Source organism: Hippocampus bargibanti, linkage group LG10 (assembly GCF_051943395.1).
Source record: "Hippocampus bargibanti isolate YZ-2025 linkage group LG10, ASM5194339v1, whole genome shotgun sequence".
NCBI classification, from domain to species: domain Eukaryota; kingdom Metazoa; phylum Chordata; class Actinopteri; order Syngnathiformes; family Syngnathidae; genus Hippocampus; species Hippocampus bargibanti.
In genome coordinates this window covers 15,925,023-15,944,243 of record NC_142743.1, presented here as the reverse complement: position 1 = coordinate 15,944,243, position 19,221 = coordinate 15,925,023, and the positions used below count along the sequence as shown (strand labels likewise).

The 19,221-nt window shown below is 41.5% G+C and overlaps 3 protein-coding genes across 4 annotated transcripts in view; 2 read left to right on the top strand and 1 right to left on the bottom strand.

The window, feature by feature from the left end:
* The first annotated feature begins 3 nt into the window (after nucleotides 1-3).
* On the top strand, nucleotides 4-8,235 carry sgsh (N-sulfoglucosamine sulfohydrolase (sulfamidase)). Its single transcript, XM_089007044.1, has 9 exons — nucleotides 4-219; nucleotides 1,710-1,870; nucleotides 3,434-3,539; nucleotides 4,394-4,764; nucleotides 4,887-4,968; nucleotides 5,030-5,233; nucleotides 5,708-5,874; nucleotides 6,438-6,655; nucleotides 7,907-8,235. The coding sequence occupies exons 1-9, from the start codon at nucleotides 111-113 to the stop codon at nucleotides 8,088-8,090; spliced, it is 1,602 nt and encodes a 533-aa protein (XP_088863170.1). The 5' UTR covers nucleotides 4-110; the 3' UTR covers nucleotides 8,091-8,235.
* Nucleotides 8,236-9,771: 1,536 nt separating this feature from the next.
* npb (neuropeptide B) lies at nucleotides 9,772-10,964 on the top strand. Its single transcript, XM_089006334.1, has 2 exons — nucleotides 9,772-10,266; nucleotides 10,612-10,964. The coding sequence occupies exons 1-2, from the start codon at nucleotides 10,006-10,008 to the stop codon at nucleotides 10,738-10,740; spliced, it is 390 nt and encodes a 129-aa protein (XP_088862460.1). The 5' UTR covers nucleotides 9,772-10,005; the 3' UTR covers nucleotides 10,741-10,964.
* Nucleotides 10,965-11,041: 77 nt separating this feature from the next.
* Nucleotides 11,042-19,221, bottom strand: part of gnav1 (guanine nucleotide binding protein (G protein) alpha v1) — a 32,066-nt gene continuing 23,886 nt past the window's right edge. The window contains exons 6-9 of one of the 2 annotated variants that reach the window (XM_089007249.1): nucleotides 18,418-18,547; nucleotides 18,221-18,292; nucleotides 14,055-14,142; nucleotides 11,042-12,661 (exon numbers count right to left, since the gene is read on the bottom strand). In XM_089007249.1, the coding sequence (XP_088863375.1) occupies nucleotides 12,471-12,661; nucleotides 14,055-14,142; nucleotides 18,221-18,292; nucleotides 18,418-18,547 (481 nt within the window). In that variant the 3' untranslated portion in view covers nucleotides 11,042-12,470. The remainder of the gene's footprint in view (nucleotides 12,662-14,054; nucleotides 14,143-18,220; nucleotides 18,293-18,417; nucleotides 18,548-19,221) is intronic. The other variant, XM_089007250.1, reaches the window with a different exon arrangement.

Sequence of the window (19,221 nt, the reverse complement as noted above, 5' to 3'; positions counted from 1 at the left end):
GAAATGGTTACGTTCACGATTTTTTTTTGCAGGCAAGAAATACACGCACTATTACATGGCAATGTGAAATACTCTCGAACATTCTCATTTCAACTCCGTGAAGTTTGCAAATGATTAATCTGGACATTAAAATGATCAAGATGCTCATAGGGTTTCTTTGGGTTTTGCTTCTCTTTGGCGTTGGGGAGTCCAAGAGAAGAAATGTTCTCCTGATTATCGGTGAGTGATTACGTTTTAAACCGCTAGGTCCTACTGCACAATAAACAGAAATTGCGTTACTAAAATGTGTTGGCACCTCAGCATCAGGTCCACCGATGACGAACAGAACAAACAGCAGTGACGTCAGTAAACGTTTCACAATGGATTTGCAATAAGAATAAATCGGTCTAAATACAGTTCTACTGTGCATCTCTAGCGAGGAGAAGTACTCACATTGTATGCACAATTACAGTACAGATTAACTGTGGAAACAGTAATACACTGACAAAAGCAAAATCAACTTCTTCAGCCAATATAAACAGGTTAGATCACAAGTGTCAAAGTCAAGGCCTGGGGGCCAAATCTGGCCCGCCACATATTTTTTTTTCGGTCCGTGAAAGCAAATCAAACTTGTGAAATGTGAAATTCCATGATGCTTGCGAATGCCCAAACCAAAATTTCGAACTGCCCCATGTTAACCACAATAACAGTCTTTATTTTTTTGCTTCAAATTTGAAAACTTCTTCTTTCTTCTTTTCCTTTCGGCTTTTCCCTTCAAGGGGTCGCCACAGCAAATCAGTGTCCTCCATTTTGGGAGGTTTGATCCGCATGTTTGTTTTGGCCAAGCTTTTACGTCGGATGCCCTTCCTAACACAACCCTCTGTATTTATCCGGGCTTGGGACCGGCACAAGAAGACATATGTCCCTTTGTGGCTACAGAACAAACAACTCTATGAACTTAATAAATATGAAGATGTTTCATAAAAATGCAATGACAGCAAGGATAGTAGTCCTTGACAACATTCAAATAAAGTAAAACTACTCACCATTTGATGACAATGCTCTGGTTTTACCATGAAATGGGGATCTCTATATATAAAAAAATGTGAAAACTACATATTCATTCATTTGATGTGTGCTCTATATGGATTTGCCTTTATTGGATTTACCTTTATTAGTCTCGCAGTGGAGACATTTACATTTCACAGCAGCAAAGTTATGAAAGGAAGATGAAAGGAAAGAAAGAAGTGTAAAAACCAAATACAGGAGCTGCCGGAAAGACAGCCACTCTTACGGCACCATCTTGAAGTCAAAAGAACAAAAATAAACTATGGTAAATAACAAATATGACAACACAAAGACACAGGGAGTCATTCATTCTTAAGCACTTTCAATACCCTCCATGACCTTACATGAAGCAGTTCTAGATGACAGAGGAAAGGATCAAAGTGTCCTTTTCACCAGTGGTTCTGGGACATCATGGTGGAATGTGCACGTCGACTACAAGCTAAATTTGAAAGCAAACAGATGTAATATGTGATAGGGATTAAACATTCCAATGGTTTCCCCAAATTCATAACGACCCCCAAAAGGAAATCACAACAACAATGTGGCCAATGGCAAAAAACAAGTTTAACACCCTTGATATATATTCTGAAAATGTACAAAGGTAAACATGAACCTTGATTGTCAATGAAATAATTTTTAAATCCACGTTTCCCCTCTTCCAGCTGATGATGCAGGGTTTGAGACTGAGGTGTATAACAACTCAGTGGTCCAAACCCCTCACCTGCGTTCTCTGGCTCAGCGCAGTGTTGTGTTCAACAATGCTTTCACCTCTGTCAGCAGCTGTTCACCGAGCCGCTCCACCATTCTCAGTGGCTTGCCACAGGTAGCACACACGTCATACCATATGCATCCAAGTCTTTTATTTTTTTACAAAGTATGCTATCAGTCAGATGTAGTTGGTATTTTTAATTATCCCCCCCATCCCATCCCACCCCCCACACACTGGCTTCTTCTCTGGGGGTTTTATTACTGGTACATTTTCATGAGACTACCCACTGGATCAAGCATAACAGTACGCAATACAAAACCTTTTCTTAAAACGCTTAGATACATTAGTGGTTTCAATAATGTCATCTAATTTTCCATGTTTTCCTCAAATCTGTTGTGTTTGCCATTAGGCTGTTTGAATTTCTTTCTAGTTGTGGAGGTTAAGATATTGCAATTTTTAAATTACATTTCAATATGAGGCGTCAAAAAAGACTTGAAAAAAATTTCTATAGAATTTAAAACATTAACCTTAAAAAACCGTCAGATGAATATTTACAGGTAACATCCGACTGACGACCGAGTTCTGTTCTGACCAAACGGTTGTAAGTTGAAATGGTCGTAAGTCGAAATCCATTCCAAATGATGAATAGAGACTTGGAGGCTAAATGACTCTCAAACTCCCACCCCACTCTGGTGCCATCACACAGTCGATTGCTGTGCGAGAGTGAGCTGGCTGGCTGGCCAAAATTGTCGTACGCGTTGCCGGCCTGCTAGCGCGTTGCAGTGCCAGGCATAGAATTAAAATGTAAAAAATAGGATCTGGAGGTCATGGTCGTAAGTACGGGTAGTCATAAGTCGAGCTGGTCGTAAGTCAGATGTTACCTGTACTTGTTGAGCCTCACATATCATCCCAGTAGTGTGACCACCACTGATACAGTACCACAGCAACAGCATCACTTATAAACCTCATGATATGTGTTGTTATAATTATATTATGAACTTATTTTCAACATCCATGAGTTATGTCTTCTTGTCAAAGTTATGATGACATGACAGCATGCTGTAGCAGCCAAGGTAACCGACATGTCAACATTTCCAAGGGTGATGCATTGTCAGTTAAATTAAATTGCAATTAGCTCATTTCTCAACCTATTTTAATGAGGTTTACATTTTTTGTCAATGCCAAAACGTGCTATCAATATACGACATATGAAAAGAAAGCAAAGCAATATTTTAATTGTGAAAGGTTACCGGTATTGCTAGTTTCAGTGTAGTAATTGACTGTGCTGATGTCTTTACCACTCCTTGTGTTGCATCTCTGTAAAGTCAAGTCAAACAATGGTGTTAAACTCACCTCAGACAAAGAGAACGCAAACTATTGTCCAGTTGAAGGCACCAGACCATTTTCAATTACAGTCAATGTTGAAATCTATCCTCAATACCAGATGGATGCAGATGAGTCATCTCACCAGGGTGGTAGACTGAGTCCATGCTGTTTTGTGCTAAAATGTTTATTGAAAACTAATCGAGTGTCATAGCAAACATTATTATTTTTTGTCCGCAGAAATATAACACAAATCTTGTTTAACCAAAATGAAAGTTATGGGTATGATGCAGCTATGGGTTAATGGTGGTCAAATGGAAACCATGTTAGAATAATTGTTTCTTGCCTCTTTAGCACCAGAATGGCATGTATGGACTTCATCAGGGGTTCCATCATTTTAACTCTTTTGACGGTGTCCGCAGTCTGCCATTGCTCCTCAGCCAAGCTAACATACATACGGGTTTGTAATAAAGCTTATGTTGCCCTCCATTAAAGGACAACTGACGCCTCCGGACAAGTTGTGTCCATAATTTGTAAAATCACTTCAAATGACTTCTACTGAGCTTATTTTACAAAGATTCCACCGCATATAGCTATATATTACGTTTTAAGACTGGCGTTGAATATTCAGGAAGTCTTGTTTTTGAGTTAGTGACGATTCCTGACGTCACGTCACGGACGGAACGCCCCTGACCAAGAAAGCGACACACAATGCATTTTGCGGTACTTTGTTTGGTCTGAAAATTTCGTGTTGATCCGTGTTGATGGCGAAATTAAAAGGAAAACACATAAATAACGCAATGGTGAATTGTTGTGTGTTGCACCAAGACAACTATTTGATATTCGCTGACATAAATTCCCAGCAGACAAATCAGCCCATTTCCAACGGAGCTTAGGCGCCATCTTCTTTAATCGGACTGCAAACATTTATGCTTTCCGCTTCAGAACTATTTGAATCATATTCATAACTGGATGTGTAACAAGAAAGCATATTCTCCGAATCTAAAGTCATTGTTTTGATTCTCCAGCAATGCAAGACGTCTTGGGGTGACGTCACGAACTGGGAACGGGACTTTCTGAAAATCCACAATTCACAGCTCAATTTTTTTGCAGTTTTAGCACACTTTAAGTCATTTTTCTTGGTGTTTTGCATTTGACTAAAAATATCAGCCTGCGTGTTTTGGATATTTTAGATGCTATAAAACGTTTTTCTGATGTCAGTTAGGAAACAAAAAAAGGTGTCGGTTGTCCTTTAAGTGTATATCCAGATTGCAAATATGTGCTCACCTGTATTTGTGTCATTTTCACTATCAGGTATAATTGGAAAAAAACACGTTGGTCCTGGATCGGTGTACCCTTTTGACTTTGCTTACACGGAGGAAAACAACTCTGTCCTTCAAGTGGGGCGAAACATCACCCGCATCAAACTTCTCGTCCGAAAGTTTTTCCAGACCCATCAAGAGGAGGCTTTTGTCAAAAAACAAAAAGCAGAAAAGAACACAATCAACAGTTTGAGAGATGAAGAAAGGCCTTTTTTCCTCTACATCGCCTTCCATGACACACACCGCTGTGGGCATTCCCAGCCTCAGTATGGTGCTTTCTGTGAGAAATTTGGGAATGGGGAGATGGGAATGGGCAGAATTCCAGACTGGACTCCTCAGTATTACACACCAGAGCAAGTTAAGGTCAGTGATTACTGGAATGTTTGAATGCATTCAGTCTTTATTTCATTTTGTAAACTCTATGTGGTCAATTCAGATTCTGAATGATCTACAAATCCTAAACCGGCATCTGTTTTGTCATGCAGGTTCCTCCTTTTGTACCGGACACATTTGCAGCACGAGCTGACTTAGCTGCATTGTACACTACAGTTAGCCGGCTGGATCAAGGTACAGTAAGTGCACACCACAAATGTATTCATCTGAAACAATTTTTCATTTTTCTGCGCAGGTATCGGATTAGTTCTTCAAGAACTCAGGGACGCCGGTTATGAGAATGACACTCTGATAATCTACAGCTCAGATAACGGTATCCCATTCCCCAACGGCCGAACCAATTTGTATCATTCCGGCACAGCGGAGCCCATGCTGGTGTCCTCTCCAGAGCACAGGGAGCGATGGGGAGGCATCAGCCAAGCCTACGTTAGTTTGTTAGGTAAGAGGTAGGATGCATCCTGTATTCTCTTGAGGAAAAAAAAACACAGTTCTTGATGTTCAGTAATCCCTCATTTATCGTGGTTAATGCAGACCCGGCCGGACCACCCGCTTTAGACGAAAAACCGTGATGTAGCGAACCCGACATGTATTGGTAATTTACATGTGTATGAGTACAAAAAATATTTATAAGGCCAAATTTAGTGGAACACAGTCCAGGACATGCATTAAGAAGCAGAATACATTTTTGTAGTCCGTAATCTGTGACGCATCAACAGCCGCGAACGAGGAAGTAGCAATGGATTACTGTATACAGGAGCACAGAAAGAATCAACAAAAAACACCTTGTGAATGTTAGGCTCTTAATTGGCCACCAGAGGGAGACTGTATTACATACCGACGTGGTCTTCGCCAGGAATATGGGTCGCCATTTATAAATGAAAGATTCTACCTGTAACGTGTCCTTTTTTGTCAGATATCACTCCCACCATCTTGGACTGGTTCTCTATTCCCTACCCATCATACAGCCTCCCTGGCAGCACCACAGTGCCAGTCCACCTCACTGGTCGCTCTTTGCTTCCTGTCCTGGTCACTGAGCCCAGCAGTTGGCACACAGTCTATGCCAGCCAATCGCTGCACGAGGTGTGTGTGTGTGTGTGTGTGTGTGTGTGTGTGTGTGTGTGTGTGTGTGTGTGTGTGTGTGTGTGTGTGTGTGTGTGTGTGTGTGTGTGTGTGTGTGTGTGTGTGATTACTAGTGTTAGGTTAAAATATTACAGGCTAGTATTAAAATTAACAGTTACCTTTAAAATTGTAAATATTATGAACAGAATTAAATATTTACCTTATTGCGCAACGTTGTAACCTAACAGTTGGCATTTTTGTTGTGAGAGGGCTGACCAAAAAAAGCTCTTTGACACAGAAAATAGTCATGTGCCCTCAAAATCAGTAGGGGAGACAAAAGAGAGACAAAGACTCAGACTGAGGAGCCTAGTTTTAAAGAGTACTACATGCATAATCAATTTGCCTACAGTATATGATAGAGATCAAAAAGTGGATTGTTAACAAAGTCTGTTTCAGGGTCTATACTTGTTTTACTTTTATTTGAGGCTGTCAGTATTAGTCTTTACTTTTTAACATAAGGAACTACATTACTTGAAGTGCTGAATGTGAATCCTTCTGAACTTTTTTTGTCCGTTTCCAACAAGGTCACTATGTACTACCCAATGCGGTGCGTCCACCAGGGGTCGTACCGCCTCCTCCACAACCTGCACTATCGCATGCCTTTCCCCATCGACCAGGATGTGTACGTTTCATCCACCTTCCAGGACCTTCTGAACCGCACCATGCGGAGTGAACCCACACACTGGTTCAAAAGCCTACAGCAGTATTACTACAGGGAACGCTGGGAGCTGTACGACATCAGGTCAGTTTTCGTCACCAACAACACAACATGTCCAAAGTTTTCATTTATCGCTTAGCCCAGGGGTCGGGAACCTTTTTGACTCAGAGAGCCATAAAAGTAAAATGTTTACAAATGTTTTTCAGTGAGAGACACACACAGACACATGCGCGCACGCACATACACGCAAACTCGCATTTTCAACAAAATGTCAGAATCTATTATTTAAAATAACTTTGTGATAATACTCACCATTAATATGAATAGTTTTCCGTTCCTCGTGATTGGTAAAAAAAAAATCCAGCCAAACGATCGGAATGAAAGGCAACTTGCCCGGTCCATAGGCAACATTACTGCTAGCTAGCCTGCACACAGCTTATTGATGCTAACGTTAGCATGGGGCTTGTCAAAGTGCCACTGCTATTCAACTGTTTCATTCATGGTATTGTTTCATTGCAAATTAGAATCACGGCAGAACTTTTTCTCTCCACAAAGGCGAATCCTTCCATCCATTCAACCTGACGTGTAGATACTTGTCATTTTTTACTAGTCAGGGTTATTTAAAAGGGGGCGTTTACCTGTTTCGACATCAACGGCCATAGGTCAGTGTCATCCAATCAAAATTACGCTTTCCGCCAACTCCCGCCCAAACGAAATGAACTGCGAAAAAGCGAAAATATGTGGATAGTTTTATCAGCGAGCCAGATGCAATCATGAAAAGAGCCATGTATGGCTCGCGAGCCATAGGTTCGCGACGCCTGGTTGAGCCTATGTTTCACCATTTTCCCTCATGAATTTGTTTTGCATGTCTGGCACATTTAAATCTCCCCCAACATCAAGCAAATATAAATATTAGTCAAAGAAGACACATGAGCGTTGTTTTAATAACAGTGGGTATGTGCAGTGGGTATGAGAAAGTATGCCCCATTTTTTTCTCGATTGCACAAAAGCCACCCAAAAAAAGGAAATTTAAAAAAATGCCCCAAATTGCAGCACATTTGCAACATTATAATAATACATTTAAAATATATTGTAACGGTGCATGACTCAATGTAGCTACCATTCAATTTTTTCCCCATTCCATACTCATTCTAGTGTTTCTAGTCAGACTATTGTCGCATCTTCTTTTTAAATATTGTCCTATTTTTTAAAATTGTAAGTCACTGTCTCATCTTTTGTCAGTCACTGTCTTATTTTTTAGGGTTCTAAACAATGACCGTATGTTTGAAAAGTTGATATTTTTTTTTCCCCGATTCTCCTACATGGCCGATACAGGAAAGACCCTCTGGAAACAAAAAACCTGGCATCAGACACATCCTACAGTGAAATCCTGGAGAGCCTGAAACAGAATCTCCTGAAGTGGCAGTGGCAGACAGGGGACCCATGGGTTTGTGGGGAAGACTATGTCCTGGAGGAAAAGCTGGAGCCACACTGCAGACCACTTTACAATGGACTCTAATGGACCTGAAGCCTATATCTTGATCGGCAAAATGTCTGAACCGAGTACCCCAAAAAAACATGTATTTATATTTTTGTATGTCACACTGCTTTTAATGGTCTAAAATAAACATTTTACAACCCCTTAATTCATATAATGACATAAGTATCATGCTTTATTATGTTACGTTATGGGTCCATAATCTATTTTCGTACATGCACAGTATTCTTATCAGACAGAGCCACTTATGGAGAGGCAACATAGCATCCGTGACATTTAACTGTTTTCTTTCATCCAAGGAGTGCATTGCTCCCTATTTTCTCCCGAGTGGTTGGTGCTGATGATACATAGCCATTGGGATCAGCAAATCAATCTGCAAATCACTTTGGATTGATACATTTGTGTTGCTTTCCTCCGAGCCCAATATTTGAAACGTATTGTGACTGCTGAAGCATATTGTGACTGCTGATCGTGGTTCAGCGAAACAATGCCCTATTTTCATTGACATGGCCCTTTTCCTTCCCCTTTAGCTTAAAGGACAACCGACACCATTTTTTTTTGTTTCCTAACTGACATCAGAAAAATTTTTTATAGCATCTAAGATACCCAAAACACGCAGGCTGATATTTTTAGTCAAATGCAAAACACCAATAAAAATGACTTAAAGTGTCCAAAATCTGCAAAAAAATTAGCTGCGAATTGGGCATTTTCAGAAAGTCCCGCCCCCAGTTCGTGATGTCACGCCAAGGCGTCTTGCATTGCTTGTGAATCAAAACAATGGCTTCAGATTCAGGAATATGCTTTCTTGTTACACATCCAGTTATGAATATGATTCAAATAGTTCTGAAGAGGAAAGCATACATGTTTGCAATCGATTAAAGAATTATATGTGCCATTTTGCGGCAACATTGGGGGAAAATCTCTCACCCAAAAAAAAGAGGCAAAAAATGGCGACCTCCAGTGGCCACCTCCGCTTCCACAGGCTGATAAATTCCTTATATGGAGCTTGGATGCCCTCTTCTGGCAGCTTTTGAGTGCAACACGGTTCTCAGACCAAACATGTACAGCAAAATACATTGACGTGATGGAAGGACTGCTACAATGTGCCTTTTTTTGATCAGGGGGCGGTCCTTTCGTGACGTCACGTACGGACTCGTACGACTTCCTGAATATTCAGAGCGAGTCTTAAAATGTAAAATATAGCCATATGCGGTGGAATCTTATTAAAATACGCTCAGTAGAAGTCATTTGAAGCCATTTTACAAATTATGGACACAACTTGTCCGCAGACGTCGGTTGTCCTTTAAGGGGTCACGGCTGTGCCTAGGCCCACCCCAGCTGACATCGGTCAGTCGGTGGGGTCCATCCTGAAATGGTTACCGGAACGAATCACAGGGTAGACATACACGTATTTTAAAAAAATACATTTTCATCACATTCCTGAAAATGTTACGAAATTACAGAAAGTATGGCTTACTTTGTTACTTTTCACCACTACCGAGACACTTATAAGGACTAAGGGTACAGATAGTTGCCTGCAACGTCTCGGTAACTACTGAGTTCTATAAATCGGCCCACTGACGTCATTGTCTTAGACCACTGGGGTCAACCTTACTTTTACCCCCACCAGCGTCACGTTTGACGACCCCACCACCCTCACACACACACGCAAATGCAGATCAATTGGCAAATTGTAAACTTCCCCAACCGACCGCACCCCTTTCTCAGTCACCAAGACGGAACATCATTTGCTCTCCTCCAATTTGATTTGACGAACGTCTTGGGTCACGATACTTCTCGCCCCTGCTTATAAAAGCAGCAGGAAATTCACCCAACGGGCAACCAGGCGCAACACAACCCGCAAAAGGACAGCCCTCTTCCCCCCTATCGTAGAAAAAGAGCTTCGCATAACGAACGGCACAAGTGCTTTTCAGACATGGATAGGTCCCTTCGGTTCGCTGTTGTGTGCGTTGGAGTGTCCTTGCTCATCTCCTGTCACTCCGTCCAGGCGTGGTACAAGCAGTCCACCGGTCCCACTTACTACTCTGTGGGTCGCGCATCCGGTTTGCTCTCTGGAATCAGGAGGTCGCCTTATGTGCGTCGGTCCGAGTCCCAAGAAACGATGGAAAGCGGAGAGACGAATGGTGCCAACGTTGTTCCGGAGACGGGCAGGCAGGTCTCCTTGCTCAAAAGTATGGTGAGTGGTATTAAAATAGTGATCCTTTTGTTCCACTTCTTTTCAGCAGCGCAATCCCAGTTTCCACCGAAACGTCTTTTGACGAGCAACTTTGTAATTGCTCGTCGGGTTAAAAAAATATGTTGATCAACACCTCCAAGACTGTTGGTCTCCGTGCGTAAAAAACACGTTTAACGCACGAGCGTCAACGCTTCCCTAGCGCGCGCGTCAACCAACGCAGTCCAACTAAAAGTAGCGCATTTACTTGAATTCAAGGAACGCAGTTAAAACTCGTAAATCATTGGAAATAACAGACACGAGGTTGTATGCCCACTAAATTAATTTATGTGGTTATTTTGATTGAAGGCTATTTGCGTGAAGGACATCTCCCCAAACCTGAAGAGCTGCGACTTGCTGCGGGACGGAACTGGCACCTTCCAGTGCAAGGCGGACGTCTTCCTCACCTTGGACTCGCTGGATTGCCTGTCCGCATGAGTGCACCGTGCGCTCAACTTGAAAAGAAAAGGAAGGTCATTGTCGCCCAGTATAGACACTCGAATGTTTAATTTTCCCCTTTTATGTAAAAGTGCTGCTCTGTTTTATTTATTTTTTGTTGGATGTAAATCGTTTCAAAATTCGCATTGAGTGTTGTGTACCGTGACGTGCACCCGCGCTGCTGTATGTGACTATATTACTTTTTATTGAATCGATAAAAATGAACAAATATTTGGAATCTGCCGTGTACGTTTCTCAATCCATTTCATAGCACACTGAAACAGAGAAAAATGATGTAAGATTCCAGCCACACGTTTTTATTACATCTTGCAATTTCAGGACAATGTTGAACATACGGAACAGAACAACACATTAGGGAAGCATAAAAAAACAACAACAACAATGTGTATTTCAATTTTTAGTTTAGAACACGAAGAAGAGTAAATGACCAACAAAAGCCATTGCTCTTATTTAACTTTCAGTCAAGACACAAACATGAAACAAAGTACTAATGACAACATTTAAAACAGCCTCTGTAAAGCATCACAATTAACACACACCAGGTTCGCTGTGATCCCAAAACGTCAAGATAGGTAATTTCTCAGTCCAATTTGCATCACCAAGGTTCAACTTGGGAAAAAAAACGATTGAATCATGGTTTAAGTTTAAATTCGGTTGCAGCAAACCTTTAACGTACTTTAAAGTAAAAAAATATCATGTAAATCTACCTTGAAACCAAAATTTAATGTGTGCTGTTTTTGGTCACAAGTGGCGCGAGGCTGATGTTTTTGCCCGCTTGCAATAGTGTAAGATATCACAGAGAGCAGTATGCTGCTCACTTGTCAGGGCCGTCAAAATGTGATGGTGAGAAGAAAACCTGTTTGTTCGTGTTTGGCAGCTGTCTTTCAACCCCCAAAAAACTAAAACATTTGCTACGCAAATACTCGAGAACCACGCTGCTTAGCGAGTTTAATTGGTAAGAAAAAAACTATCAAAATGTTGAAACAGGTCTCCACAGTGCTGTAACAGTGTGATCTTTATATTTTATTGCAGAATTATTGATTAATTTTAATTTCTAGATCCGCAAAAATCCCTTTAAATTGAACTCATCTTAAATTCAATTAAAATAAGTTGTCAACCAAGATTCATTTGGAATGGCGCAACACAACTCGACTTCATTTTATTACTGGATTAGCTCATTTCAAATGTGGTTTTACCCATCTCTGGTTAGAGCTCATTTTTGATTGAATTACGGCCTGTCGGCGCCACCCAGCATCAGACTTTCCCAAGTTACATTTTTCTAAAAATATGAATGGGTTATTAGTGGACTAAACTAATTGTTATGATGAATGACAAGGCGGCAAGGATTTTTCACCATGCAGCTGCTCGGCGCCTTCTCGCATGGATGAGTGGGGGGAATATTTCATCGGATGCACGAGTGAACCAGGTACAGCCGCTCTCATGGGGGAAAAAAATGGCGCGCCCCACACAGAACTGGCACAACTCCGCTGCTTCCCTTCTGATGGTGTTTTTCGAGTCGAGTTCAAACATAGCTGCTCAGAAGATTTGCAAGGTTGTCCTTGATTGTTTGGTGATGTTTGCAAAGCTCCTCAAAATGATCAGAATCCCCAACAAAGTGGGCAAGTGAAAGAAAGTGTGTGAGTTATGTCCAAAGGTCCCATGGCCCATTTAGATCTCGGTTGCTCGGAACTCAAGACTTTCTCTGGTAGTCACAAGAGAGACACAGCCTCCAAGTTCTCTTTTATAATAGTGTCCATAACCACCTGAAAGACCACCTGGATGTTGGAGGTGTCGGTGGCTGTGGTGAAGTGGTGATAGATGAGCTTACTGGGAGCCGCGTCGAGTGAAACGAAGGTGGCGGTGATGAAGCGGGCAGCCGAATCCACGTCACAGTCTGCTCCTGAAAGACCACGTTGCCAAGTTAGAAACATTCATTTGGTGGTTCACCGGAGGTCCTCATTTCAGAGGCTGCGGTGAGATTTGTGTTTGCGCTGGCCCAAAATCCATCCATCCATTTTTTTCTCCCTCATTTGGAGCTTCAGGCTATGCTGGTTGTTTGTGGGTGAGAGATTGTACTTATTCATTCTTGGGCCCAGAGAGAATTGAAGACTCGTCACGAAATCTAACATGCATTTTTTGGGAGTTTCGGAAGACGCTGGAGTAGCAGGACAAAACAAATAAATAAACGCAAACGTCACAAGGACCCAGTGGTTAGATTTTAACAGGCAGAACGTCAGAACGATGAGGTGCAAGCACTGATCACGATGACCACTGTTCTGCCTAGACCAGAATTGATTTGAGGATAGTTACATACATCTCACAAAATGTTAGTGATATTGGGTTTTCCAGTGAGATTTCAGAGTCAACCTACAGTGCACTGTAACCTATAGGAGTGGGGTGAGGTTCAATTTGGATCGTTCCTACAACCGACTTTTTAGGCAACATAGGCTTAGTTATGCAGATAAGGTGATACCAGATCTAATGGGGCAATCAGGCGTATGGGGTATACTCAGGCAGGACAATAGAGGTAATCAGTCAGTCCTCTGCTCCACCCAACCTGAAAGCAGGGACCAATCATAGCAGAGTCTGGCACCGCCACGTCTGGACAGTTGGGATATATATAGGGCCAAGACTACCAGCAAAACATTTTAATTCACTGACGAAGCCTCTGGGATAAAAAGAGAAACGTCCGACACCTTCAAAGAAGTACAGATGACGGCTGAAGAAACCTTCTCATCTAGAGAAGTGAACATAATTTGTCCACATCTAAACTTCTGAATGCACACGTCCATCGTAGTTCACGGTCCAGTACTGATTGTAAAGCTTTCTGCTCTCAATCGACTACCTGTACTTTCATGCCTTTCTGTGACTTTTCCACTCGGTCTGCATTTAAATAAAGATGTAGTGTATCACTCTGGGACATTCGGTGACACTTTCTCCTGTGTGAACAGTGTTGACTGTACGTGACTCAGCCTAGAGAGATACGTCACGGCAACGCATGGCTTCGGGTGTCAGTGCAGGTAAAAATATGTGTGTTAAATTAATTTCTCAATACAAAATGCTGTCACTTCTATTTCGGTATGGTTAGAAACTATTCACGCAGATTAAGAGCATAGGTGTGGAAACTGCATCGGCTGGCCAGCTAATATACTTCTAAAAGTAGCCTGGGGTATTTATTTACTCAGTTACAGAGCTTTAAGGGCATTTATGATGGCAAGTTGTCTGCTGAGTGACCAACATAATTTTTACTTCCCTGTTTCAATGTTAAGTAAAGGCCTAACTTTTAAACAAACCTTTAAACTGAGGGAGGTAATGGCGCAGATGTCGCCCCGAGTGCAGAATCTTGTCTTGGAAAAGGTCAATTTTGTTCATGAATAAAATCTGAAACAAAGAGAAGAGACAGTGGGAAAAAAATCTGCAGAGACTTTGAGAAATTCATCACGACTCACCAGTTTCCTCTCGTGCGGATATGAACAATTATTTTGAAAGATCATCAAACATCAACAGGGACAATTTCGTGATTCCCACTTGGCGAAACACAATAACTAAGCAAGCAATGAAACCAGTCAATCAAGTTTCAAAGATGTAGTTGTCACTTTATACGGTAACTATGTATAGGCCAGGATGTCCAAAAGTCGCTTATCCACTTATTCTTATTTAGAAAAAAATAAAATAAAATAACTGAATATGTCTGAGGCAGAAGCAAGGCCAGCAGAAGCTCTGCGGTTTTTGAGCATCAAAATCATCCACTCCAATCAAGCCTTTGAACAACCTGTAGGTTCCAAACAGATTGTGCATCGAGAATCTCACACCAGATAAAAGGAAAAGGAAGTGTATTGGAGCAGTGAAATGGCCACTAACTGAAATGAGATGTGAGATACAAAAAAAATGTGACCGACATTTTTACCGCCCTGCGTCAAGGTCAACTAGCGAGCCAAAGACGGATGCAAAACTAAAAAGCCTAATCTGTCAAATGATGATGGCCTCGCACCGTTTGGGATGATACCCATCTCAAAGTAGAAAAAGGGAACAGTAACGAACTTCACTCAAATGGGATGTAGAATCTAAATAGCTAAAAAAAGAACTAAAAACACAAATAGGGGTGAGACTTGTTGGTGATTGTGGATCAATTAACATGCTTCAACATCATAGTCCAATACGTCTGTGTAAGCTCTCAGTCATACAGGAGTGGTGCATCGATGAGAAGGTTTCTTCAGCCGTCATCTGTACAAAAGTGAAGGTTTCGGACGTTTCGCCTCCTAACGCTGTTCGCTGACGAAGTCTCTTGGATAGGAGGCGAAACGTCCGAAACCTTCACTTTTGTACAGATGACGGCTGAAGAAACCTTCTCATCGATCATAGTACAATCAATCATTTGTATGTTCCATTGGGGCACAAGCACACAAACAAATTAAAATTGTTCCCGGTGCTCAAATGAACGCCTGTTCAGATGACAGGTCTCACAGGTATCCATTATCGACTTTGTAGTTGACCAATTAAAACAGCCAGTGTTCAAAAACACAAATAAAAGTTCCTCTAAGTTCCTCTAATGCCGCTGCTCACCCACAGAAAAACTCATCCTGTGACTGTAAAGTGACCTTGAGAGTTTTGAAAGGCGCTTATAAATGAAATGTATTAGCCATCCATCCATTTTCCGTCCCGCTTATTCCTCATTAGGGTCACGGGGGGTGCTGGAGCCTATACCAGCCATCTTCGGGCACGAGGCAGAACACCCTGAATTTGGTTGCCAGCCAATCGCAGGGCACACAAAGACAAACAACAGTCACTCTCACACTCATACCGAGGGACAATTTGGATTGTTCAATCTGCCTGCATGCATGTTTTTGAATGTGGGTGAAACCGGAGGACCCGGAGAAAACCCACGCGAGCCCGGGGAGAACATGCAAACTCCACACAGGGATCATAATAATAATAATAATAATAATAATAATAATAATAATAATAATAATAATAATAATCAAGGTTGATCATTATTTGCTCAAAATAACATTTTTCAGTTTAAAGTTTAAATATCGTGTCCTGTTTGTTCAGAAAGCAGTGAAGGTTTCACCCGTGTCCATGACCATGTGAACCTTCCTGAAATGCAAATTGATTAAAATGCGCGTTAAGTGGAAAGAATTGAACAAGCCCGTTTCACGGTTAGTCTTAATGGAATCATTTACCAGAAACGAGAATGGAAAAGCTCGTCTTAATTATAACGTATTGTTTAATTACAAGTGACAGAAGCCTCAAAGGAAGAGGGCACTATGGGCATACGTTCCATTTATTTTTTAAGCGCAACAGCTCAGGCTGAATATTACTAAATCAAAGGTAATTAGTTCCTTTGAGCATGGTGGGGGTGTTCTGAGGGAGAGGGAGAGAGAGAGAGAGCCAGAGAGACAGAGAGAAAGACAGAAAGAGACAGAGAGAGAGAGCGAGAGCGAGAGAGAGAGAGACAGAGAGAGACAGAGCGAGAGACAGAGAGACAGACAAAGAGAGAGATAGACAGAGAGAGGGACAGAGAGAGAGAGAGAGACAGAGACAGAGCGAGACAGACAGAGAGCGAGAGACAGAGACAGCGAGACACACACACAGAGAGACAGAGAGAAAGCTAGAGAGAGAGAGACGAGAGACGGAGAGAGAAATGAGAGACGGAGAGAGACAGAGCAAGACAGACAGAGAGACAGAGAGAGAGACAGAGAGAGAAAGACAGAGAGAGAGAGAGACAGAGACAGATACAGAGAGACAGAGAGAGACAGAGCGAGCGAGAGACAGAGAGAGAGAGATCAAAGACAAGAGAATGAAATCAAAAATCCAGGCAGAAATATGCAGAACACTTTAGAATTTTAGAACTGCCATGATGAAGTCTGATTCTTACCCCCATGTGAGGTTTGCTTTTGCTTTCTGGGCTTTTTCCAACACACCTACTTATAACCAATGGGATGTGGAGCATTGTAGCAGATGTCAGCGTTATCATGTTCCAAATGCTTCTTCAGCTCACATATTTACTTGATCATCATCATCGTCGTCGTCAAAGTTTATATTAGTGTTTTCCAATGTTGTACAAAGGTAAACTTGTTTTTTACACTTGTGTTGAAAGCAAGAATATTGGAAAGTAGATACCCTATTGTGGGTGCACATTTGTCATTAGATGTGGCAACAAATACTCAAACTCTGTACTCAGAAGATAGACAAGCAATATATCCAACATTTTCCAAACTGCTTATCATCACAAGCAGTGCGGGCTTGCTGGGGCCTCTCTCAGCTGCCTTTGGGCAGTAGGAGGGGGACACCCTGAACTGGTTGCCGGCCAATCACAGGACACAGAGAGACAAACTACCATCTGTGCTCACACTCACATCTATGAAAAATTAAGTGTTCCATTACCCTTCCATGCATGTTTTTGGAATGTGGGAAGAAACTAGAGTACCTGGAGAAAAAGCACGGGGAGAACATGCAAACTCCACACAGGAAGGACAGACCTCTGTGAGGCATATGTACTAATCACCCGGACATCGTTCCGCCCCCAGCAATGAAGAACATCAACATGTTCAGGTTCCTCAATTCTGGTCCCTTTTTGCCCAATTTGCCTGACTCACAGTTGCTGCACAGAAAAATGAAACCGATCACAGTTGTGCCCAACAGGCTTTTTGAATCACAATTGAAATTAAACATTCCCCTGTTATGAAATATATTTAAAAAAGCATGGCTTTGCTAACTCAAAATGCTTCAGAAATAACCTGATGACGATCTCCTCGCCTATGTCTCAGCATATCTATTCTCATTTTACAAGTACAGTGATACCTCGGTTTTCGACCATAATCCATTTCAGAAACCTGTTCGAAAACCGATTTGTTCAAAAACCGAAACAGCACTTTCCATTAAAGTCAACGTAAAAAATCTTAATCCGTTCAGTCTAGAAAACAACTTTTTAACTATTTCATCGCATAAACCGGCTAAAAACGTAATAATAGAGCAGCTCATATGTAAAATTCTATAAAAACAGACTTTTATTTTCAGCAATTTTTAACATCAACATTAATATCTGTATGTACATAAAAATCTCTATCTTTCTGCCACGGGGCGTGTTGGCACCTATCCCAGCTGTCTTTGGGCAAACACAGGGCACACTAACTTTTCAAACCATCCTCTGCTTGCTTTAAAATCATACTATTCAGGAGATCTTAACCAAATATGTCAGCATTTTCGCAAAAATAAAACAACAACAATATTAATGCGTCGGTCACAATGAGACAATGAGGAAGACGTGTCGTATAAGGAAGCACAGGGTCGTCGAGTGATGCATTCAGATGCACTCAGTTTGGTTGAGAATCAAATTTCGGTTGTATACCGGGGCATAAAAAATATGACATTTTTGGTTGAAAACCAAATTGAATGAGAACCGAGACGTTCGAAAACCGAGGTTTGACTGTAATGGTTTAAGGGAGGTCTTTCTCACCATGGATGTACTTCGGAAGAAGATATTGTTGCAGATGGAGGAGAAGAGCCTCATGCTCTCCTGCAGACGATTCTACACAGGAGACAAATGCAGCAATCAGACGGCGGTATGAAGACAACTTACATTTTTAAAGACGTTCATCGTGACTGAAGGAGGAGCAATGGAGTGAAGCCATAACCTAAGTATGAAAGAGTTACCATGGAAGGGTCCTCCACCAGGGTCATGTCATAACCGCTGAGCGACACCACAAAGAGCACCGCCCGGACATCTTCGAAGCAGCCGATCCACTTCCTGCGCTCCGTTCGCTGACCTCCAACGTCGTACATCCTACACATGTTCGATGAAAGAGTCAGGATCGTGAGCAACATATCAAAGCATGTGAAAATGCACACATAGCACAGCTGTGTATGCGTTTGGGTTTTTCATTGATTGACTTTGGGTGCAAGTGAAACTGTCCATAAATATATATATATATATATATATATATATATATATATATATATAATATAACATAATAACACTTTAAAATTAAGTAATTGATTTACCTACCACAAATGCTCCCTTGCTTAATTTATGGTAAATATCTCTTGCTGATGATTTTGCTGCAGTTGTCGTTTGTCCTTACACTGTTCGGCATGTTGCACAATGCAATGTTTGCGTTGCGTCGTCTGCGACAAGCCACATGAACTCCTCTTTCCACAATGCTTTTAATGTACATTTAGGTTTTGTGGCGTCATCAATTTTGTTAGCTTATTTAGAATCTTTTTCTGGGGCTAAGGTTTTGACTTGATTCCTAACCACTTATCCATTTTTCTTCTGTTCTCTGTGCGTCTACTTTGGAAAATGACATGCAAATGCACCCGGAAGCACAAAGTTATTCGATGCAGGCTTCTGATTGGCTGGCAAGTATGCAAATTGCCAAATGAACAGAAATTCCGAAATTTCCAAACCGAACGAAGATTTCGAAATCGGAATAAAGCAAATGTTTGATATAAAAAAAA